Below are 24,998 nucleotides of genomic sequence, written 5' to 3'. Positions count from 1 at the left end.
AGTATGCATGACATGACTTCTGAATTAGAAACATAGACGATGAGGGCAAAGTATGTTTTGGTTGAGGTGACAGATTTGGCTAAATCAAGACAACTGGAATATTAAATAAAGAGGGTTTTGAGTTCATGAAAGAATTGTACTAACCAAAAGAGGAGGAGAAGTGACAATACGGGGAAGGGAAAATATAATTTACAGAGTATTTGATGCATCCACACAGGGAAGTTCCAATGCAGCACATTGGTGCTCACTGCTATTCACGCTTCTGAACTGTGGGGCGGTGTAGACATAGCTTTTGTGTCCAATCCTGAAAAGATTTACTCATGTGCTGGCATCTATGCACTATAAGTACTACCATTGACTTGAGGACTGGCGCTCGGATTCCTGCCAGTTCACTCAAACAGTATCTATGCACTGAGTTCAATGGTGAAAATAGTCACGAGAGGACTATAGCTGTGGCTAGTGTGAGGATATTGACTCCTGAGGACACTTAAATCGGATTCTATAAAACCTCAGCATAGGTGCTGTTTCTCTATACTTCTTGATATAGTACTACGTTGAGAATTGCACCACGTTTTAAACACTATAAAAGCCTTGCTTAAATCTTAGACTTTACAGATCTCTAATTTTCCTAACATCTATATAAGGAGAAGTTTTTGAGATTACCTTACATTAAAAGCCTGCTTCAGCCATACTCCACTAGGGAATATGTGTCCATGTTGGGCAGGTATTTCCAGATGAGATAATCTTATTTCCAGTACAGTTGATGGAGCAATACAAAAGCACAGTGGGAATCTATGACATTCCAGGGTGCAATCCAGACTCGTGAGTGGCTGTGTCACCCCTGCCCTGCGAACTTTGGTATCTCCCAAGGCTTTGCTACAGTAGCTCCCACCTGGGCTTCTCACAGACAGCCTTCCAGCATGCAGGTAACACCTGAGTCTGTGCATAGCTGCAGCCTGGCAGCCACATGTCCATCACACTCTGGTTTCCACTAGTCTTGGTTACCACTTGTAGGGTGACCTCAACACAATCCCATGATTTCTCCCCAAAACATGTGTTCTGCGCTGTCGAGCCCTCTCCTGGGCAGTCCAGTATATTAAGTCCCTTGCTCCTCTAAGGGAATCAATATACAACAGTTTGCTACCCTAAATGGAGTTACTCATACAGCTCACAATGCTGGGTTAGTTTTGATTAAAGAATAAAACAAGTTAATTTAGCTATAAGGAGATAGATTTTAAGGGAGTACAAGTATAAGGAATTAAAGTCAGAAATGGTTACAAGAGAAAGGAAGCTTCCTAGTAAACTTAACAAGCTAGCCTTGGCTCAAGTTGAAATCTCTTCCCATGTTTCCAGTACCATTGCTGACCAAATTCTCAGGCCAGGATCTGCTCACACAGGCTTGCTTCTTTTGTTGTCTTAGGTGCAAGGGTGACAGATGGATAGGGAGAGAGAACTTGGGGTGTCTTTGCCCATCACTCTTTCAGTTCTGTCTCCTTTTGATGATGCATTTTCCTGAAGGTTACCCCTAGATTACGTTCATTCCCACTGTGAGGATGGAGACAAGGGGTCTGGTGGTGAAAAAGGTTCCAGGCTGTTGTTTGCTAAGATGCAGATTTCTTTGCTCCGGCCACCCTTTCTTGCTAAAGAATGGCCACTTGAAGGTGATGGCCCAACAAGCTTTGATGACATCTGGCTGGATGCGTCAGCTTGTCCTTTGTCTTTGAGAAACATGTTTACCTGCTCCCCAGACTTGTCTGGTAAACACATTTCAATCATGGTTTCAGCTTATGTTCATAATTTTACATATAATGTTGCTACACACACTTCACCATGATATTGACCAGCAAGGTATTGGTTTTGAAATGATACCTCACAAGGCATATTTTGTACAAAGATTTTGTTTATTTTACAGGTCAGATTGTCAATAACTGAAGGCACAACATTAGCAGACTTGCTGGGACTACAGCTGCATAAGGTGGAAGATGAAGTGCGAAGCATTGTTGACAAAGCAGTGAAAGAGCTGAGCACTGAGAAGGTGGGTTAATCCCATTTCTCTTTCTGTTATCCTCTGGCATGACAATCCTTCATATTAATTTACTCATGAACATGGACAAAACTTAGCCATAAATTTCTTTATGACTGACACACATAGTTTCATGTGACCTAGTTGGAAAGGGATATGTGGTGAATGGCAGTAGATGAAAGAGTGTTTAATTGCTTTGCATGCGGTGTATTTTACAAATACTGCTTTTTGAAATAGAACAGTTTTGTTTTGCAACCTGAGGCATCAAACTTAAGTACTGTATATAAAAGTGTTACCTCTACCGTTTTTAACCAGATTCTTACAGAGATCAGCCAAACATGGGCTAACATGGAGTTCTGCTATGAAGAGCATCACAGAACCAGAACTCCATTATTAAAATCTGATGAACAGCTTTTTGAAACTTTAGAGAACAACCAGGTAAGACTTTGGTGTATTAATATTACCAGTACATGTATTCTTGTTATTCCTGATGCATTTTTAATAGTTTAAACTCACAACTTTTTCTAGAATGTTTATTTACAGTGAATCCTATTTGCCCCAGATGTTAGTCTATAAAATTATATGTATGCTGTTTAACTATATATATCTTAAGGAAAATTTCTGTCTCTGTGTAGGAGTTAGCAAAATTACAGCTCCTTGGTCTTATATTTTCGTAGATTCTTTGAAATCATTTAATAATATGTTGTCCGTTTGCAAGGCTAGAAAATGTCTTATGCTCTGATATACAATAATAATAAGTTGCAAGAGCATTTGTAAAAGTTTTCTTAGCTATGGCTCCTGTGCTTGATAAGTTATTCTGATTACCACTTTTTTGCTGCTCTCCTTCTGTTTTTCTAGGTTCAGTTGCAAACAATTCTGCAAAGTAAGTATGTAGAATATTTCATTGAACAAGTCACAAGCTGGCAAAGGACATTGAATGTGGCAGACTCAGTCATTGTCATTTGGATGGAAGTTCAACGCACATGGTCTCATCAAGAAAGCATCTTCCTTGGCTCTGAAGATATCAGAACCCAGCTGCCTGAAGACGCTAAAAGATTTGATGAAGTTGATGTAGACTTCAAAGTTAGTAGGACATAATTTATCGTAATACAGTAAAATGGTTCCTCTTGTCTTTTTATTTTAGGAAAAGTAGAGTGTCCATTATCTTAAATACACATCATAAAATATTATTGGTATTTTAATTATGATGTGTGGATAATTAGACTTCATTAATAATGAATAAGAAGAAAACCAAATATAACAGTGCAAAAAACCTTTATGCTAAGGAGCAGCACACCAGGATCAGCACAGGGGAGAAGAATCCTGTTTCAGGCTATATCTATACTACAACTTCTATGCCAAAATAGCCCTTTTGTGTAGATGAATCATATAGAAGGAGGAGATCTATCCCGCATAGGAACGCTACTTCCCTGACTGACAGTAGCTAGGCTGACAGGAGCCTTCTTCAGTCGGGATAGCTGGAGCCACACTTGGGGTTTTGTCAGAATAAGCTCCATTGATGGGAGGTGGGGGGTAATCTTTTGCACACCCCTGACCAACATAACTATGTTGATATAAATTTTGAGTGCAGGCCAGGGCTCAGATAGACTTCCACGCTGCTTTAGGGGGTAGTGATCTGCTACTGGTCCTTATCAGATAATACCCACATGTTTAAGTATGGAGGAAGAAATTAATGCTCCACCCAACCTCTGCCCCATCCCATCCACTGGTTTGGGTGACGGAATAGAGCACGTATACAGCACCTGTTTGTCCCTATAAACCTGGATCTAAGGTGTGAGGAGTTTTCTCCCCCTTATGGTTATATAGGCAGGGACATAATCCAGTCCATAGTATAGGATGATCGCAAATATTTCCAGTAGCTCAGTGCTGGACAAATTGTAACGAGAAAAGACTTTTAGAATTAGTTTTCTTATCTAATGGATGCATCTTGGTTTAACTGAGATCTGAATCTTTTGGGCTTGATTCTCTGTAGCTCTGAATCTTGTGTAGTCATTTATGCCAGTGCAAAGGAGTTGTAAAACACTGCCATTCTGATTTTGTAGTATTTTATGCTCACTTCTCAGCCTTTTTGTGTAGATGTGAATGACCACATAAAATCCAAGGCAGTGGAGAATCAGGTCATTTATATTTCAGTCCAAGCAAAGAAACATGATGGGAGTTAACACTTTTCTGCTACTGTTTGTCACTCTTTTTGTTAGAAGGGATCACGTGAAAGTGATCATGAAAGTGCAGCAGAAGTTTCTTTCCACAGGCACAATTGACTTGTAGTGTATTTCTACATTTATTTAATGCTTTTACCTTCAATTTAAAAAGCTATAAAACTAAATAAATAGTTATAAAAATGGAACCAGAAATAAACTAATTAGTACCATTCTCTCCAACTCTTGCGCACCTTTATTAACTCATTTTAGCAAATGGTATATGAAGGAATTTCTTGGTTTGAATTAACACCTCTTCACTTTCACACAGGAATTAATGACTGAGACAGCGAATACAAAAAATGTGCTAGAAGCAGCAACCAAACCAAATCTATATGAAAAACTTGAAAGTCTGCAACACAGGTAAAATTGAAGCTATAATTTTGAATATGTTCAAATGTGTAGGTCAGGAACAATCAGTAAAGGAATGCTGGGAGGCTGCCCTGTGTGTTTGTTTCTTTTGTGCAGGTTGACAGCAACGTACTGTCTTTGAAGACTTAGGGCTTAAGTCAATATAACTTACATCCCTATGGGATGTGAAAAAGCCACCCCCATGAGCGATGCAAGTTACAGGGACCTAAGCGCTGTCCAAACTAGTGCTATGTCAGTAGGAGACGCTCTTCTGCCGACAGAGTTTCCACCTTTCATGGAGGTGAAGTAATTATGCTGACGGGAGAGCGCTCTCCTGTTTGCTTAGAGCATCTTCACCAGAAGCTGTATCATTGCAGCTGTGCTGATGTAGCACTTCTAGTATAGACTGGCCCTTACTTTAGATCCCAATCGTTTCCTTATGCTGTCTGGCTGATATTTTATCTATAGTTTCTTCCCTTCTTCAGGTGACACTCTGACACTTTAAAAAGAGAGCTTACCATTTGAGGCACTTTTTAAATATTGATGGTTTAGATTGTATAAACTTACCAATTTTTTGTCAGTTTGTTTTTTAAATAGTTTAATTTAGGTCAAATTTCATATCCCCCACCCATCTCTTCCTGGTTGGATCTGAGGGACTGGGAGATTTCTTTTTTTTTCTCTCTCTCTCTCTGTCTCTCTCTAAAATAATGCTTAGGGCTGGAGATAGTGGACAGTATCCACCATGGAGCATGTCACTAGGTATGTCTTTAATCTTGCTCCTCCATTAAAGGTTCCAACCCAGGGGGAGCAGTGAAAACTTGCTTTGATTATAGGGATGCATTTTGGGAGGCCAAAATGATTAGCTGCTGGTCTGGTGGTACCGTTGTGGCTAGCACTGATAACAAGCCAGTGGAAGAGGTGGGCTGCTTTTTCTGCATAGCCTAAACCAGGGGTTCTCAACCTTTTTCTTTGAGTCCTCCCCCTCCCCCAACAAGCAATAAAAACTCCACATCAGTCACAACAACTGTTTTTCTGCATATAAAAGCCAGGGCCGGCATTAAGAGATAGGAAGCAAGGCAGTTGCTCAGGTCCCACATCACAGGGGCACCACAAAGCTAAGTTGCTCAGGCTTCAGCTTCAGCCTTGGGTGGTGGAGCTCATGGTCCTGGGCTGCAGTCCCTTGCAGTGGGGCTTTGGCTTTCTGCCCTGGGCCCTAGATCAGTGGTTCTCAAACTAGGGCCGCTGCTTGTTCAGGGAAAGCCCCTGGCAGGCCAGGTCAGTTTGTTTACCTTCCACGTCCGCAGGTTCGGCCGATCGCGGCTCCCGCTGGCCGTGGTTTGCCGTTCCAGGCCAGTGTGGGCTGCAGGAAGGGCGGCCAGCACATCCTTCGGCCTGCGCCGCTTCCCGCAGCCCCCATTGGCCTGGAGAGGCGAACCATGGCCAGTGGGAGCTGCGATCGGCCAAACCTGCAGACACAGCAGGTAAACAAACCGGCCCGGCCTGCTAGGGGCTTTCCCTGAACAAGCGGTGGCCCTAATTTTGAGAACCACTGCTCTTGAAGGTCTAATGCCCTCCGTGCTTGGCAGGCCCCCTGAAACCTGCTCATGGTCCCCTAGGGGGCCCTGGACTCCTGGTTGAGAACCACTAGCCTAAGCAAGGGGTTTTTTTGTTGTTGTTGTTTTTCAAAGCAGCCTGAGACTTGAGCAGCTGTCCAGAGCCTCGCTGCCCCGGTCAGTGGCAACATATGCCACTACTCACATTATAAGAAAAGAGAAACTTGTATTACATCTTCAGAGTAGCAGCCACTTCCCTTTCCCCGGATTTAGTTGCTGGTTGAGGTTAACAGACCACCTCCACCCAAAATTTTCACCTCCCTGATCAACAATAGGGTATCTGTCCCCACCCTGTACTCCTTCAAGTTGGACGCTTTAGGGAAATAAGCTGGAGGGAGACATCCACTTACCCAAAACAGTGTGCCCCCATGGACTTTGCTGGTACCTGCCTCCATGCAGCTTGGCTCTTTGGGACTTTCAGGATCACCTGAAAAAGGAGCATGTCCTGGTTCAGTCAGGCAGCATAATGTCTGAGAATTTCCATAGAGGGAAATCTGTAAAGCTGCCACCTGATCATCAATTGCTACTTTTATACAGCACTACAGATTTGGCTTTCATTCCTTGGTCGAGGTATCCTTCAGTAGAAGGGTGCTCCCTGAACCGTTTCACCATACTTGCCCTAAAAAAATAAGAGGAAATCTTATTATTCCCTGCTTATCTCTGTCTCTCTACTAATTGCTCCTGAACCAATATAGAAAACTTATCTAGTTTCCTTTCTACAAATGACCTCTTTCCCACCCCATTCCTCCCTGAGAAGTCTTTGGAGTGTTTCTATAATGGCTTCTTCAGGGTCTTTGGTGGTTTATACCACCAAATCTATCCACTTTTAAATACCCACAACTTAATTCTTATTTTGCAACTTCATAAAAGGAAATTTCCCTTTTTATCATACAATTCTGAAATGTAAATGTCAGTAACATTTTCTTTTTATTTTCAGGCTTTCTCTTTGTGAAAAAGCTCTTGCTGAGTATTTAGAAACCAAACGCTTAGCTTTTCCTCGGTTCTATTTTGTTTCTTCAGCTGATTTACTTGACATCCTCTCAAAAGGAACACAGCCAAGACAGGTAATATTGCTTGCACAGTTTTGCAATTTCATTATGTCCAAAGAAACCCTTTGCAGTATTAATTGTGAGGTGAATATATATGGCTGCTTGCTCCTTTAAAGTATGATTTCACTGTAAACAAAACATAAATATTTGTAAATAATACAGTCACTGCTTGTTTCTTTGTTTTTTGTGGGGAAAAATTGTAAGTGCTTAAACAGGGTGTCACGTTTTCTGGTATGGCTTACAACAGAGAGTGCCAATCTTAGGTCAGACTGTCAGAAAACAGGGAAGACACTCCAAATTGGTGGAATTTCACTAACCCAGTAACAAATGTGTGCTCTGGATTACTATATTAGTCTCACCAAGGAGCCACAGACAGTCCTCTTAGGCTCTCCAGCCTCTCTTTACTACCCAGACAAACTGGACTTTGTGATGAAGAGTTATTAAAACCAAAAATCACCTTGCATTAAGTTACTCCCAACCACAAAGGGTTGGTCACTTACCCCAGGTCAATGGATGCTCTGGATCTTACATCTAAGATAATGCTGACAGCCAATTTCTTTAGTAAACTAACTAAAGGTTTATTAGCTAAGAAAAAGAAATGAGTTATTGAGAGGTTAAAGCAGGTAAAATACATTAACAAGTGAGTCAAAGTTTGTAAGTACTAAATCTCTGCTATTATTTTGGAATCTGCTAGTTTTTCATAAGTCTCTCAGGGTTACCTACAGAATAGCTCTAGGGATCTCTGTCCAATCACTCAGTATTCCACCATGTCAGAATCCATCAGTCCAGAGATAAAGGATCACTTGTTTCAGAGTAGCAGCTGTGTTAGTCTGTATCCGCAAAAAGAAAAGGAGTACTTGTGGCACCTTAGAGACTAACAAATGTATCTGAGCATAAGTTTTCGTGAGCTACATCCGATGAAGTGAGCTGTAGCTCACGAAAGCTTATGCTCAAATACATTTGTTAGTCTCCAAGCTGCCACAAGTACTCCTTTTCTTTTTGAGGATCACTTGTATAGCTGCCTTCCCCAGAAAGCAATCTGGCTAATGTCTCCATCACAGCATGGGTTTTTCCTTTCTGTTGACTAAACCCAGACTATGTCTGTGGATTTCCCATTGTCGAACACAATGGCCCATGCTTTGAAATTAGCATGCTTCTTCATTTACAGTTCCAAGGCACCAATTCTTTTTATGTATGTATCAGTAATTGGGTTGCACATCAGCGTATTTATTTACAGCAGTCCAAACAATCTTTCATTAGTTTTCATGAAGTTTTACACATTAAGTAAATTCTCATCCTAATACTAATGCACCTTTTGATCTAGGTTTCAGAGGGGTTGCCATGTTAGTCTGTATCAACAACGAGGAGTCCTTGTGGCACCTTAGAGACTAACAAATTTATTTGGGCATAAGCTTTCATGGGCTAAAACCCACATAAATTTGTTAGTCTCTAAGGTGCCACAAAATTCTCGTTGTTTTTTCTTTGATCTAGGATTACCTAATTACAGGATATACTTTACATGTAGTTACATTAATGTGATAACAGACAACAGAATACAGATAGGCAAAAACAATACAATCAAATCTCCTTTTGATTTATTCTAACAAATGAATTGGCTTGAACACACAATGACCTTTTAGCATTTCTTTGATATTTACATACACCCTATTGCTCTAGCCTGAGCTGGCTATCTACTAGACAGCATCCTACAGGAAGAAATGAAACAATCTTCAAGGGAGGAAGTGTTTCAAGTAGTGTGCCTTCTCTTACAGGAAATATTACAGATGGCATGTGCACAATATCTCATAGAAAGTCAAAGATGGAAAAGTCCTATGAGATCATCAAGTCCATCCTGCTTGTGGCCCAGCATTTGTTAGAGATCAAATCTCAGGCATGCCACTTGTAACAATGACAAGTAGCGCTGAAAGATCTATGGTGTTTGTTATATTGTCCCTGATTGAGCTTCTGACTATTGTACTTGGAATGTTTTTGTAACCATGACTCTGTTTGCTCCCCTCAAACAGTAATCTGCCAGGTTGTGTGACAGCTAAAGGCTCATTTATATTGAAGCATCTGCACTTGAATATTATTCAGAAGCTTTACATCACCTTATCTACAAGCCAGATGGCATCCCAGTAGTGACCATTCCTGCTGCAGCCATTAATTCTCAGGGTATCAGAATTATTTCTGTGCCTTAGGTGCAGCATATTTAGAAGGGATATGATGCCTAAAGCAAGAAATAATACTTTACCAAAGAATAAAGGACTCATGAGACTCAAATAATGATCTTTTAAAAAATACAATCATAAATTCTCATAGCTTCCTTACATAACTAAATCTTATGGACCTGTATCATCTTTAAAACTGCACATTCCAGTAGAGAGACCACTGCCACTGAATTGCCCACTCATGCTAGGATTGTGGCATACGGGCAGGGCAATGAGGAAGTTTTTGCACTACTACGTCTCACGCCACATTTATTTTGTGGACAGTGAACTTCAGTCTCCCTGGCTGTCAGGCTGGCACTTTTTTCCCATGAGCACGGAATGTCTCTTAAGAAAAGCATTCAAATATAGGCCTAGGATCCTGATCTTGCATTCCGGTCTTTGTGGGCAGAGCTCTGCACCTGTGTGGCGTCCTACTGAAGTTAGCTCCCAGCGTAACTTAGAGTAACCGCAGGGCTTCCACAATGTTATGGAGAATTTGGTCTTTATTTCTTGATTATCTTTAAGACCTAAGACAAAAATGCTGGTCCAGTGCTGCTGTCCTGTTTAACTCCTGCTAAGATCAATGCAAGTTCTGTGTGTTGAAGGCCTGTAGAATCAGGCTTGTATGCAATTGGGGTGGGTGGGGGGGAAAAGCGAGAGAATACTCATTTACCTACTTGTCTTAATCCACATAAAGATAAATGTGAATTAAAAATAGAAAATCTGAACAAATGTCTGGTGGTTGATTTTCTTAAACCTGTTATATTGTCTGGGAACAGGTGACCCGTCATCTTACCAAACTTTTTGACAACATTGCTGATCTTCAATTTCAAGATAATAAAGAGAAATCTGCACATATTGCACAGGGGATGTACAGCAAAGAAAAGGAATATGTTCCATTCCATGCAGAATGTGAATGCGTTGGTCAGGTACATTGTGTTGTTTAAACTTCCTTTGAGGGCATTTTTTTTCTCTTTGGAGTTGGAGGAGAGGCTAAGTGAATATTCTCTTCTGCTAAACTTACTGGATATTTGGGGGGAAGTACACTGGGTGATGATGGGCACCATATAAAAACATAGGAAACCCCATGTAGAAAAAGGAACACTGCTCCCTGCCTGCAGAGTAGCAGCGCTGGCCCATCTGTGTTCAATTAATTACTTCCCCCAATTTACAAGAGGAAAAAGGAGATTCAGGGAGATTGCTGCCAATGGGAAGAGGTCAGAGGAGAAATCAGCTGTATATTGTGTTTGTTTGAGACTGTGATTAGATGGACGGGTTCTTGTGGTGTTTTCTTAACATTAAAACGCACCTCACAGGTGTTGAGATTCTATTCAGAAGGTGACGGTCACGTGATCAGTCTCACACAGATTAACCTGTCACACTTTTTTTTCCTGAAGATTAAAAGATATAGACGATGGGGGAGGACGCAGTAGCAGCATTTTGCACTCTCTCATCAGCAACGATCATGGACTCATAAATGATGATGGCTGAAAAGATATCCTGGGTTTGGACTCCAAGTGGTAGCATGGAGCAAGATTTTCCCCTACATGGTTGCTTTTCAAGGGTTTTTTCCTAATTTCTTCTTAAACACTTCTAGTGACAGCGTCTATAATACTTCTCTAGGCAGAGCATTCAGTTGCTCTCTTGAATACTGACTGCACCGGTTCACAAAGCAGTACTAAACCCAATCCTGATAGCATGGAAAACTCTCTTTTAATTAGTGAGCTGTAAAGCAAGAGAGTGGCAACCACAGAATGTTCTGTGGATTCACTTTCTGATGTGAAGAGCCTTCCAAACATTGATGGTTGTGGGTTTTTTGTTCAATTTCTGAGTTCCATTCCATTTTAATATACGATTAAGGTCATAGGATTGATGAGGGAAGGATTATGGAAAGGAATGAACCAAATCACAAAAGATTGTATGTACAAGTTTCCCATGGAAGGTTCTGAAAGCCATGTATCTGCGTTGTTCAGAATTAGATTGGATGGTGCATCTTTTCACCTTTACCCTCAGGTATCTATAAAACCTATTTTGCAGGGACAAAAATATAACTCCTCTAGCATCTTTTTTAAAATTACACCAGTACAGAACTTTAATTATTGATGGCATAGCCTCTTCACCAACATAAGCTTAGGATGGGTGCTATACAGTTTTTCCCACTGGAGACATGGGCCTCCACAAACACATTTGATATTTATGGACCGTCTCTGAGTGTTGGTACTTAGACAGATTGTGTTTGGATGGCTTTAGCTCTTTTAACAAATGGTAACTTCACTGGAATCTAAGGGCCAAGCAACCATGAGATCATTTGTGCAAGAAATGTATCATATAAAGCTGTTTCTTGCATCCTTTATATCTTCATCATATATTGTAATGTGAAGAAGAGCTCTGTTGCTTGAAAGCTGCTTCTCTCACCAACAGAAGTTGGTATGATAAAAGATATTACCTCTCCCACCTTATCTTGCTAATATACTGCGACCAACACAGGTACTGTAACTCTTCGTTCTTCTTTGAGTGATGGTCCCTGTATGGATTCCAGATGTGGGTGTGCATGCGTCCCATGTTTCAGAACCAGAACTTGTTCACAGTAGTGTCCATTGACTCGCACTTGTGTCGGCTGCGTGGTGTGTCTGAGGCTTTAAGGGGCTATGTGGGTTGACGCCACTCCAGTTCCCTCTTACCGCCGCATGACCAGGGTCAGCACCCCTGTTCCTCGGTGCTCTTAGCTTGCTAGTAGAACTCTTTGTCCATTCTTGCCTTCTGTGGATAGGTTTCCAGTTTTTTCTAGTTGTATACAGTCATTAGTTTTTTGTTCTGCTGTTGGATTTCTTCCCCTCAAGGGGTGTCCCTGTGCACACATCCTGCCCTTCTGGGGTCTATGTCCTGGCAGGCCGGCTTCAAGAACTGTGCTTCATGCCTGCGTTCCTTCTCTGTGACAAGCACCACCGTTGCCTCTATTCCTTTGGCAATGTCCACATCGTCGCCCACTGCTCCATCTGCCACTCAGTCCTGCCTCACACTCAGGAAGCAAGAGAACTCCGCCTCCACAAGTATCTGATGGATGAAGCTATGTGCCCACGTGCACATTTGGAACCGGGACCAGCAGATCCACTGGAACTGTGACTGTGACTACTAGTGAGAGTCCCGCCTCCCTCCCATCGCCACTACCCGTGGTGCCGCTACAACCGTAGAAACACCGTGCACATTAGAAGCATAGCCATGGGCATAAGGGTCGTGGCCCTGCCCGTGCTCCACCCTGAGGACCTGCGTCCACTTGTCCTCTTTCCCCGAGGCCCCATCCTTGCTCCACATCTTCCCATCCCCTCTCTGGCCTCATGGGGGCTTTGGGGGAGGGGGTGAAGAGGCATGTGCAAATGGTGAGTGGCCGGGCAGGTGGGGAGATCGGGGGGGCGGGCAGGCAAAGAGGTGTGAGAGGTCAGCGGGGGGCCTTGGGAGAAGGGGCCATATAGGGCCGGTGGTGGAGTGTGGGCATGGCTTCAGAGGGAGGGGGCCAAGCAGGGGTAGGCCTCGGTGCAGGGCCATGGTCTGGGGCCATGGTCCGCGCACATCCAGCCTCCCCAAATGGAGGAATCACGTGCCACCCAAGGTCAGGGCCCTCCCGGACTGCTCTCCTGATACATGAGGCCATCCTCTACCCAGCCCAGGCAGTCTGACACACCCCGGCTTCCTGTGTTCCCACCCTGAAGCACGCTGAATGCCGCTACTTCCTCTTATCTAAAGGTATGGATTTCCTATTCACTCATCCCCCTCCCAGTTCGCTTGTGGTCCGTGCAGCGACTGAGCATGCCCGACAGCAACACCTCAAGGCCACTCCTCCAGTCTGGGTGGCAAAGAAGTTGGACTTTTTGGGGTGCAAGATTTACTTCCCTGTCAATTACCAGCTATCTTGGCAAAATATGATTTCCTATCCTATTCTAAGCTAGCGGAGTTCCAGCCCTTCTGGTGGACAAACAGCAGGACTTGCAGGTGTTACTTGATGAGGGTAAGCTCATCGCCAAGGTGGCCCTTCAGGCTGCAAGTCAATGCCCTTGACACTGCATCCTACGCTCTGGCAACTGCTGTCGTTCTCCGCCGGAATTCTTGACTCCAGCCCTCCAGCTTCCTTAAAGAGGTCCAGACAACCCTTGAGGACCTCTCCTTTGACAACCACAAGCTTTTCAGCCACAGTATGGACAAATCCTTCCACTCTTTTAAAGAATTCCCATGCCACCGTACGTTCACTCAGCATTTACACCCTGGCTCCGACCTACTGACAGCAGAGACCGTCTTTCCACCCCCATCTCTGATCCACCTACCAGCCCTACTTTCAATACTCATGGAAGGCCTCTCACCATTGCCAACATACCCAGTGACCCCATTATTCTGCCACTTCCACTGCCTCGGCCCAACTTCACTGTCATCCAAGCAGCCCTTTTGATTCCCCCTTCAAGACCCATGAACCACCTCACACCCTTCCTGCAGCATCCCATATCATCTTCAGGGGCTGTCTTGCCATGTTCACCCACAATTGGGGCAAGATCACCACTGATCAATGGGTACTTGACATCATCTGTCAGGTACTAGATAGAGTTCCACTCGTTTCCCCCCCCCCATATCACCCACCCGTTGTGGGGATCCTTCCTGTCATAGTTTCCTCTAAGAAGAGGCACAGACACTCCTCTGGAGGGGCTCCATCGAATGCATCCGCCACCATTACCATGGCTGTGGATTCTATTCCCCTTATTACTTCGTGCCGCCAAAGGGCAAAGTCGCCTCATACGCGACTTCGCCAGAGCCTTTCCCTCCTTGGCTGCATGGCAGCCTGCACCTCCATTACTCCTCGTGCCTGCCTGCATATCTGCTTCCTCCAACTGTAGCTCCAGTAGATTTACAAGATGGTTCAGATGGACCACTTGGGCAAGCATATTCTGCTTCCCCCTTCTGTTCTAGCTTCCCTCATGTGGTGGACCAACCCATCAAAGGTCGTAGATGGCATCCTGTTCGCTCTCCCCGCACCACTCTCACCACGGACATCTCCCTTGTTGGGTGGGGTGCTGATCTGGAGGGCTGTTTGGCTCAAGGCATCTGGACACTGCAAGTAGCATGGATGCACATCAATATATTGGCATTTCAGGTTGCCCACCTGGCCTATCAGACTTTCCTGCCCCTTATCAGATCCTGCCACGTTCAGCTGAGCTTAAGAACAGGTTTGCAGAGTTGGAAAATGAAGAAGGGGCTCAGCAGGTAGTCACTGAAGGTGGAAGGGCAAGGAAGAAGAGAAGAGTGGCTAGTCCTATAGGAAAAGGGGAAGTGTCACTGGAGACTACACCAAATATGAGCCCCAGGAGGATACAGGATGGGTTGAAGAGGATCACAAGGGAGAATAGGAATGGAAAGAACTTGCAGCCAGAGGGAACAGGGGATAGACTGATAGGAGAATAGCATCGTCACCTGGAAAAGGCAGGTCTATGTGATTGGGGACTCTTTACTGAGAAGAATAGACAGGCTTGTAACCAGAGCTGATCCAGAGAATAGAAGGGTGTGCTGTCTTCCAGGTGCTAAGATACAGGATGTAGACCTGAAGTTGAAAAGGATCCTAAAGGGAGCAGGAAAGAATCCCCTAATTATCCTTCATGTGGGAACAAATGATATGGCTAGATTCTCGCTGGAAAGTGTTAAGGGAGACTATATTAGGCTGGGGAAGATGCTTAAGGAAATCGAGGCTCAGGTGATCTTTAGTGGGATTCTGCCTGTTCCTAGAGACGGGCAACAAAGGTGTGACAAGATTATGACTATCAACAGATGGCTTAGGCAGTGGTGCTGTAAGGAGGGCTTTGGGATGTATGGCCACTGGGAGGCATTCATGGACAGAGAACATTTCTCTCAGGATGGACTTCATCTGAGTAGGGAAGGAAATAGACTTCTAGGATGGAGGCAGGCACAACTGATTGAGAGCTTTAAACTAGGAATTTGGGAGAGATGGTGGGGAGATGTCCAGGTAATCTCCATGCTGGATTTTAGCATTGTGAGGGAAGAAAACGAAGTAAGAAAGGATACAGCCGTGGGTAGGAGAATGTATATAAGGAGGAAGGGCAGTGTGGATTCCAGTCTAATAGGTTATACTGGCTGTAGAATGACCGTGCCTAATAGGGTACAGAATGTGAGCGAGGCCAAACAGCAAAAATGAAGATGTTTGTACACCAGTGTGGGGAGTCTCAGTAACAAAATGGAGGAACTAGAGCTACTGGTGCAAGAAGTGAAACCAGATTTTATAGGGAAAACAGAAACATGGTGGAATAGTCGTCATGACTGGACTACAGGTATTGAAGGGTATGTGCAGTTTAGGAAAGACCGAAATAAAGGTAAAGGTGGTGGAGTAGCATTGTATATCAGTGATGAGGTAGAATTTAAAGAAATATGGAATGGATAAGACAGAGTCTGTCTGGGTAAAAATTACATTGGGGAAGAAAACTACTAGAGTTCCGCTGGGATAGTGCTTAAGGTGTGCTATAGACCGCCGGGATCTAATTTGGATATGGATAGAGCCCTCTTCAATGTTTTTAATGAAGTAAATACTAATTGAAACTGCGTGATAATGGGAGACTTTAACTTCCCAGATATAGACTGGAGGACGAGCGCTAGTAATAATAATAGGGCTCAGATTTTCCTAGATGCGATAGCTGATGGATTCCTTCATCAAGTAGTTGCTGAACCGACTAGAGGGGATGCCATTTTAGATTTGGTTTTGGTGAGTAATGAGGACCTCATAGAAGAAATGGTTGTAGGGGACAACCTTGGTTCAAGTGATCATGAGCTAATTCAGTTCATACTGAACGGAAGGATTAACAAAAATAAATCTGCAACTAGGGTTTTTGATTTCAAAAGGGCTGACTTTCAAAAATTAAGGAAATTAGTTAGGGAAGTGGATTTACCTGAGGAATTTATGGATCTAAAGGCAGAGGAGGCCTGGGATTATTTAAATCAAAGCTGCAGAAGCTAACTGAAGCGTGCATCCCAAGAAAGGGGAAAAAATTCATAGGCAGGAGTTGTAGACCAAGCTGGATGAGCAAGCATCTCAGAGAGGTGATTAAGAAAAAGCAGAAAGCATTTAATATTTAATACAGGGAGTTGAAGATGGGAGGGATCAGCAAGGAAAGCTACCTTATTGAGGTCAGAACATGTAGGAATAAAGTGAGACCGGCTAAAGTCAAGTAGAGTTGGACCTTGCAAAGGGAATTAAAACCAATAGTAAAAGGTTCTACAGCCATATAAATAAGAAGAAAACAAAGAAAGAACACATGGGACCGCTAAACACTGAGGATGGAGTGGAGGTCAAGGATAATCTAGGCATGGCCCAATATCTAAACAAATACTTTGCCTCAGTCTTTAATAAGGCTAAAGAGGATCTTAGGGATAATGGTAGCATGACAAATGGGAATGAGGATATGGAGGTAGATATTACCATATCTGAGGTAGAAGCGAAACTCAAACTGTCCCATTAAGCAGATAATCTTCATCCAAGAATATTAAAGGAATTGGCACATGAAATTGCAAGCCCATTAGCAAGAATTTTTAATGAATCTGTAAATTCCGGGATTGTACCGTATGACTGGAGAATTGCTGACATAGTTCCTATTTTTAAGAAAGGGGAAAAAAAAAGTGATCCGGGTAACTAGAGGCCTGTTAGTTTGACATCTGTAGTATGCAAGGTCTTGGAAAAAATTTTGAAGGAGAAAGTAGTTAAGGACATTGAGATCAATGGTAAATGGGACACAATACAACATGGTTTTACAAAAGGTAGATCGTGCCAAACCAACCTGATCTCCTTCTTTGAGAAAGTAACAGATTTTTTTAGACAAAGGAAACGCAGTGGATCTAATTTACCTAGATTTCAGTAAGGCATTTGATACCGTGCCACATAGGGAATTATTAGTTAAATTGGAAAAGATGGGGATCAATATGAAAATTGAAAGGTGGATAAGGAATTGGTTAACAGGGAGACTACAGCAGGTCCTGCTGAAAGGTGCACTGTCAGGCTGGAGGGAGGTTATCAGTGGAGTTCCTCAGGGATCGGTTTTGGGACCAATCTTATTTAATCTTTTTATTACTGACCTCAGCACAAAATGTGGGAGTGTGCTAATAAAGTTTGCAGATGATACAAAGCTGGGAGGTATTGCCAATTTAGAGAAGGACCGGGAAATCATACAGGAAGATTTGGATGACCTTGTAAACTGGAGTAATAGTAATAGGATGAAATTTAATAGTGAGAAGTGTAAGGTTATGCATTTAGGGATTAATAACAAGAATTTTAGTTATAAGCTGGGGACGCATCAATTAGAAGTAATGGAGGAGGAGAAGGCCCTTGGAGTATTGGTTGATCATAGGATGACTATGAGCCGCCAATGTGATATGGCTGTGAAAAAAGCTAATGCGGTCTTGGGATGCATCAGGCGAGGTATTTCCAGTAGAGATAAGGAGGTTTTAGTACTGTTATACAAGGCACTGGTGAGACCTCATCTGAAATACTGTGTGCAGTTCTGGTCTCCTATGTTTAAGAAGGATGAATTCAGACTGGAACAGGTACAGAGAAGGGCTACTAGGATGATCCGAGGAATGGAAAGCCTGTCTTATGAAAGGAGACTCAAGGAGCTTGGCTTGTTTAGCCTAACTAAAAGAAGGTTGAGGGGAGATATGATTGCTCTCTATAAATATATCAGAGGGATAAATACCAGAGAGGGAGAGGAATTATTTAAGCTCAGTACCAGTGTGGACACAAGAACAAATGGATATAAGCTGGTCATTGGGAAGTTTAGACTTGAAATTAGACGAAGGTTTCTAACCATCAGAAGAGTGAAGTTTTGGAATAGGCTTCCAAGGGAAGCAGTGGGGACAAAAGATCATCTGGCTTTAAGATTAAACTCGATAAATTTATGGAGGAGATGGTATGATGGGATAACATGATTTTGGTAATTAATTGATCTTTAAATATTCATGGTAAATAGGCCCAATGGCCTGTGATGGGATGTTAGATGGGGTGGGATCTGAGTTACTACAGAAAATTCTTTTCTGGGTATCTGGCTGGTGAGTCTTGCCTATATGCTCAGGGTTTAGCTGATCACCATATTTTGGGTCGGGAAGGAATTTTCCTCCAGGGCAGATTGAAAGAGGCCCTGGAGGTTTTTCGCCTTCCTCTGCAGCATGGGGCACGGGTGACTTGCTGGAGGATTCTCTGCTTCTTGAAGTCTTTAAACCACGATTTGAGGACTTCAATAGCTCAGACATAGGTGGGAGGTTTATTGCAGGAGTGGGTAGGTGAGATTCTGTGGCCTGCGTTGTGCAGGAGGTCGGACTAGATGATCATAATGATCCCTTCTGACCTTAGTATCTATGAATCTATGAAACTGCAGTCCAACAAAATGGTGATTGTATAGTTCAACAAGCAAGGCAGTGCCCGGTCCCCCTCCCTCTGCACGGAGGCCATCCTCCTCCTGAACTGGTGCCTCCAGCACAAGGTCACCCCTCATGCCATGCACCTCCCAGGCACCAGCAACTCTCTGGCAGACATGCTCAGCAGGTCCTTCTATGCAAATCACGAGTGTAAGCTCCATGAACCCATGCTTCGCTTGGTCTTTTGCCAATGGGGCATACCAGGCGACAGCCACAAACCACAAATATCCCCTTTTCTGCTCCAGAGGAGTCCTTGGACCGGGATCACAGGGTGATACCTTCTCCTTCCCTGGACCACTGAACTCTGCTATACCTTCCTGCCCATTTCCCTGCTCCTGCAAATCCTGCACAAGCTGCAATGGGATCATGTTACCGTCATTCTCATAGCCTCCTCCTGGCCTTGCCAGTATTGGTTCACCATCTCCTCCACCTCTTCACTTGCCCCCTAAATCTGCCTTCCCACCCTCCTGAATCTTCTCTCACAGGCATACAGCTCCACCTCACGGCCTGGTATTTGGATGAGGCTCATGTGTAGACAGGGAGTGCTCTGCCCCTGTGCATGGCATCCTCACTACAGCAGTTGGTCATCTATTAGATCCCACTACCAAGCTAAATGATGACACTTCACCGACTGGGTGCACCACCGCTGCTATCCTCTGGACTTCCATCTCCATTCCCATGCTCCTGGCCTACCTTCTGCACCTTTGACAGATGGGCCTCACACATTCCTCTGTCCATGTCCACCTGGCGACACGCAGTGCCTTTCTCCCCACTGTGGATGGGTTTTCCATCTTCACTCACCCAAGCACTGCCCACTTCTTTCACAGTCTTCTAAATGCCTTCCCATCCGTGTGGAAGCCTACCCCCTCTTAGGACCTGAATCTCATCCTCCCTGCCCTCACTAAACCATCCTTGTACATGCATCGAAGTAGGTATTCACCCACAAAAGCTTATGCTCCAATACGTCTGTTAGTCTAAAAGGTGCTACAGGACTCTTTGCCACTTAAACCATTCTTCTCACCCATCTTAACCTGCTCTCTCACCCATCTTGCCATGAAACATCTTTTTGGTGGCTATCACCTCAGCACGATGGGTTAGTGAGCTGGCAGCATAATGACCAACCTGCCCTTTACTCTCCTTCACAAAGTGCTAGGAAACTGTCCTGCATCCCTGTAGCATTCATGCAAGGTTCATACGCTTGGAACATTCAGGGCACACCCGGAGTGTTGTGTAGGAGCAGTGCACACACGGCTCCTCTCAAGGGCATGAACCTTGGAATCTCGCCCAGATGACATGAACCGTGGGAAGCCTCCCAGAACTGGGCTCAAGGCCTGAGAGCAAGGAATGTGGTAGATAGAAATTGGTAAATAAGAATATTATACAAAGCCAGTGTATTCCTTTTATCTGTTGGAGTATGTAATGTGCGGGGGGAGAGAGGGTGGAAAAGCTGACAGGTGGACCAGCCCGTCGGCAGACCAGCCTGCTTGCTTGCTTAAAGCTTGTCCTGTCTTGTATTTGAACCGCAACAACTGGCGCCCAAACGTGGGGCCCTCAGCACTCACCTCACCCGGCAAGGGTTTCAGACGCGTCACTCATCCGCCTCACGGATCCCGGTGAGTATTTTTCGTTGTGGTAAGTATGGGAAGCTCCCTCTCTGCTTTGCAAGTGCAACACCGTAATGAGCTACAGTATTTGCTGTGTAAGGCTCAGCATGACTGCCCTGCTCGAGAACTCACTCTCCTGCTACAGAAGGTGAGTGCCCAATGCCCGTGGTATCCTGAAGCCAGAACTCTTAAGCTAGCGGACTGGGAGCGGTTGGGCCAGACATTGCACAAAGAGCCTCGGGCACCCGTGCAGGCTTTACATGCCTGGCACCTCTGCCGCGACGCAATACAGCGTGTTGCCTCAGAAAGGCCCTCCCTCGCGCCAATAGAGAGGCTGGTGATCTCGCCACTTCCGTCCGCTCCTGCAGCCATCCCCCCTCCTGGCGATGCGATACAGCGTGTCGCCTCGGAAAGACCCTCTCCTGCGCCAATAGAGTGGCTGCCGATCTCGCCACCCCCGTCCGCTCCTGCAGCCATCCCTCCCACTGCTTCGCCCCCAGTGCCTCAATTACTGCCGCCTCCTTTGACTTCCCATCTGGAGCCGGTGAGTGGTCGCCGTCCCCCCATGGGGCCCTATGCTCCGGGGCCCCCCGGGGGGTCATCCGCGTCTGCTCAGGGGCTTTCGCTGGTGCAACAAATGGTTCATGCAGCGAAGACTCGCCCAGATCTTACAGCAGAGGAATTAGCTGATCTGGTCTCAGTTTGCCCGGTGACCTGGCAGGATGATGGCCAGGGCAACCAGCTTGCAAACTGGGTCAGTTTGCCTTACTCGGTGATCAGAGAGGTAAAGAAAGCGATTCACGAGTTCGGCCTCACTAGCACGTATGTACGTGGTCTCCTTGAAGGGCTAGATACTGGGTACACCCTGGTCCCTGAAGATTGGAAGGCGCTGTTGCACATGATGCTGACGCCCAGTCAGTATGTTATTTGGCTTAGTGACTATCGGCAGATGGCGGAACGCCAAGCCCAGGTATATATAGTGCAAGGTGTCACTTACGAGCAGTTAGCAGGGGAGGGCCAGTTTGCTACCATTCAGATGCAGTCTCAACTCCCTCAGGCAGTCTTCCCCATTATTTCCACCTGCACTCAGCATGCCTTCTGGAAGGTCCTGGATTCAGACAGGCCTACTAAAAGCTTTGCCAGTATCCGTCAGGGTGCATCAGAGTCCTTTATGGATTTTACTAACAGATTGCAGGAGGCTATCCTCCGACAGGTGGATAGCCCTGCAGCAGCTCAGGAGATTCTGTTTAAAATGGCGGCTGAAAATGAGAACGAGGATTGCCGCCGTGCTCTCCAGGCGGCACAAACCGCTGGCGTTCTAGAGCTGTCGGACATGCTGTGGGCCTGCCAAAACATCGAAACTCAGGCACATAAAGCTGGAGTTCTGGCCGCCACCCTGCGGAAAAGCAGGAAGCAGGGGAAGCGTTGTTATCGCTGTGGTAAGGAGGGTCACTTTCAGCGGGAGTGCCGCTCATCGACGGCGCCCGCTCGCTCCTCAGAGAAGTGCCCCAAGTGTTGGAAGGGCTATCACTGGGCTAATCAGTGTCGTAGTGGGTCGGGAAACCGCACGACGGGTCCCCCCCGAACCCAGGGTCTTGGGTCACAGTCTCTAAACCAGGAGGCCGTGCCCTTGCTACGATCCGCCCTTTTGTGCTCCCTGTCCACCTCAATATTTGGGGCCGTGACTTACTTGTAAAGCTGGACACCACCCTCGATATTAATATATAATGGCCCCAAACCCTCCCCCACCCACCTTGCCCTCCGCATTACCATTGGTATGGCAATCCTTAGAGCCTGTATGGATTGACCAGTGGCCCCTCCCCCTAGAAAAACTGAAAGCGCTTCATTTGCTTGTTCAACAACATTTGCATGCACAGCACTTGGAGAGCTCCACTAGTCCTGGGAACACCCCGGTGTTAGTTATTAAGAAAAAATCTGGTGCATGGCGGCTGTTACACAATTTAAGGGAAATAAATGCATCCAACCCATGGGCCCCTTGCAGTTTGGGTTGCCGAACCTGAATTTAATTCCTCAAACCAATCAGCTTTGTGTGTTAGATTTAAAAAATTGTTTTTTCACAATCCCGCTTTGCCCACAAGATCGCGAAAAATTCGCGTTTACGGTGCCAGAATATAATAATCAGCGACCCTCTTAAAGGTATCAGTGGAAGGTCTTGCCCCAGGGAATGCAAAATAGTCCAACCTTGTGTCAACTTTTTGTGGATTGGGCTCTCGCCCCTTTTCGTGCCCGATACCCTACACTAAAGGTCTACCACTATATGGATGACATTTTGCTTAGCGGTCCCCAGGTCACAGCACAACAGCTTGAATATTTGTCCCAGATTCTCGGCCAAAATGGCCTGTTAGTGGCACCAGAAAAAATCCAACGCTCTTATCCCTACCAATATCTCGGGCATAAGGTTTTACAAACCTATGCTGCCCCTGTTCGCCCGGAAGTGGTTCTACCCCAACCCCTAACCCTCGTTCAATTACAACAAATTTTGGGTCATTTAAATTGGATTTGACCCTACTTCTGTCTCCCCACATCGATGCTGCAGCCGTTGTTCGAGCTCCTACGTGGAGCTCGGGCACTGGGCGCAGTTATTGCCATCACTGAGGAGCACTTTGCCTGCATTCGACACATCAATGCAGTGTTGAGTCAGCAGTTTGTGGATAGACTTACTGAGGTTCGTCCCCTGCGGTTGGTTCTCCTTGCCACCCCTCATACGCCTACTGCTGCTCTGCTTGTACCTCGTACAGACACAGCCGTCTCTATCATAGAGTGGATATATTTGTCATCCACTCCTCCTCGGAACATTTATCCTTATTTAGACGCCCTGTCCGATCTTGTTCGTAAATCCTGCCACCATGCAGTGCAACTCACGGGCACTGATTTAGTTGCCATTGTTTTCCCCTTATCATGTAGTGAATTTGATTCCTTGTATCACACCTCCTTGGCTTGGCAGGTTGCTCTTTGTGATTATGTGGGAGAGATCTCCTATAATCCCCCAAAAGATCCTCGGTTGGTGATCACACAAAAGGTACCACTAATCGTACATCATCTTAGCCGCTCTCGACCTATTGTTTCAGCTATCACTCTTTTTACTGATGGCTCTCCACATCGCGGTGTTGTCACCTATCAATTAGGTGACCCCCCTCGTTGGCATTCTCGTTTTACATTGCCCCAGCATTCCGCGCAGCGCTCAGAACTGGCTGCTGTTATTTTGGCCTTTCAACTTTTTGCTGATTGTCCCTTTAATTTAATTGTGGACACGCATTATGTTTATCAGGTAATTGATCATTTACCCCTTGCCCTTATTACCCCTCAGGTTGATGAGGACCTTCTTCACCTGTTTTTGTCCTTACAGTATCTCCTCACCACTCGTAATTTCCCTTATTTTGTTGCTCATATTTGCAGTCACACCCTTCTGCCTGGGCTGCTCACTGAAGGTAATGCGCACGCCGATCGCGCATTACGTGGTCAGGTAAATTCCCTTTTTTCTGACCCCATTGAAAGCCATTCTTTTTTCATCAGTCTGCCTCTGTTTTGGCCCGACAGTTTCACATTCCTGCTGATCATTCACGTTCTATTGTTCGTTCCTGCCCCCACTGTGCCGCTGCTGCCCCTACCTTTTCTTATGCTGTTAACCCCAGAGGTACCGCAGCGAATCAGCTGTGGCAAATGGATGTCACTCACGTGCCACAATTCCGCCCCTATTCGTTTTTACATGTTTCCATTGATACCTATTCGGGATTTCTCTGGGCGACCCCATAGCGTGGGGAAGACACTCCCAAAGTTATTCACCATTTGCTAGCCTGTTTTGCTGTTATGAGTCACCCGAGCCAGATAAAAACGGATAATGCCCCAGCCTATTGCTCCACAGCCCTATCCACCTTTTGTGCCCAATGGGACGTCCGTCTCAAACACGGGATCCCTTATAATTCCACAGGCCAAGCTATTGTTGAACGTGCAAATTGCACGCTAAAAACGTTGCTTGACAAACAATTAAAACAAGGGGAGCTGCGTCTCTGAACCTTAGGAGATATTCAGCAACAATTGCATATCCTTTTGTTTACTTTAAATAATTTAATGCTGAATGCAGATCAGCAGACCCCCGCGGATCGGCATTTTCATAAGTCCGAGGTACTGGAAAGACCGCGTGTCTATTACCGTCAGCTGCCCGATCCGCAATGGTTGGGCCCAGTACCTTTAATTACTTGGGGTCGGGGATATGCTGCTGTGTCTCTCCCTGCAGGACCGTTGTGGGTTCCGGCCTGGTGTGTGCGACCGGCACTGAAACAGCATGGCGTGGCACCATGGGCTGTCGAACCCCATACCGGAGTTTCAGCTGACCTTGGAGGAGAATGCGGTGCCTCCCGGGTCGACAATGGCGGGACGGAGACGGAGGAGACGTAGCGTCCCAAGCCAGCCCGTGACATGGGGAGCAGTGAAAGCATTGGTCGCCGCGGCTCAACGAAGACTGGC

General features: G+C 45.3%; 1 protein-coding gene across 1 annotated transcript in view; it reads left to right on the top strand.

The window, feature by feature from the left end:
* DNAH11 (dynein axonemal heavy chain 11) overlaps positions 1-24,998 on the top strand; it is a 299,590-nt gene that overhangs the window by 73,837 nt on the left and 200,755 nt on the right. The window contains exons 24-29 of the mRNA XM_084618686.1: positions 1,913-2,035; positions 2,339-2,461; positions 2,882-3,106; positions 4,514-4,605; positions 7,144-7,270; positions 10,242-10,391. Coding sequence (XP_084474812.1) covers positions 1,913-2,035; positions 2,339-2,461; positions 2,882-3,106; positions 4,514-4,605; positions 7,144-7,270; positions 10,242-10,391 — 840 coding nt within the window. The remainder of the gene's footprint in view (positions 1-1,912; positions 2,036-2,338; positions 2,462-2,881; positions 3,107-4,513; positions 4,606-7,143; positions 7,271-10,241; positions 10,392-24,998) is intronic.

This window comes from Lepidochelys olivacea (assembly GCF_965140295.1).
Source record: "Lepidochelys olivacea isolate rLepOli2 genome assembly, chromosome: 2".
Classification (NCBI taxonomy): domain Eukaryota; kingdom Metazoa; phylum Chordata; order Testudines; family Cheloniidae; genus Lepidochelys; species Lepidochelys olivacea.
The sequence above is the reverse complement of the archived record's forward strand: the minus strand, read 5'-3'. Positions and strand labels throughout refer to the sequence as shown.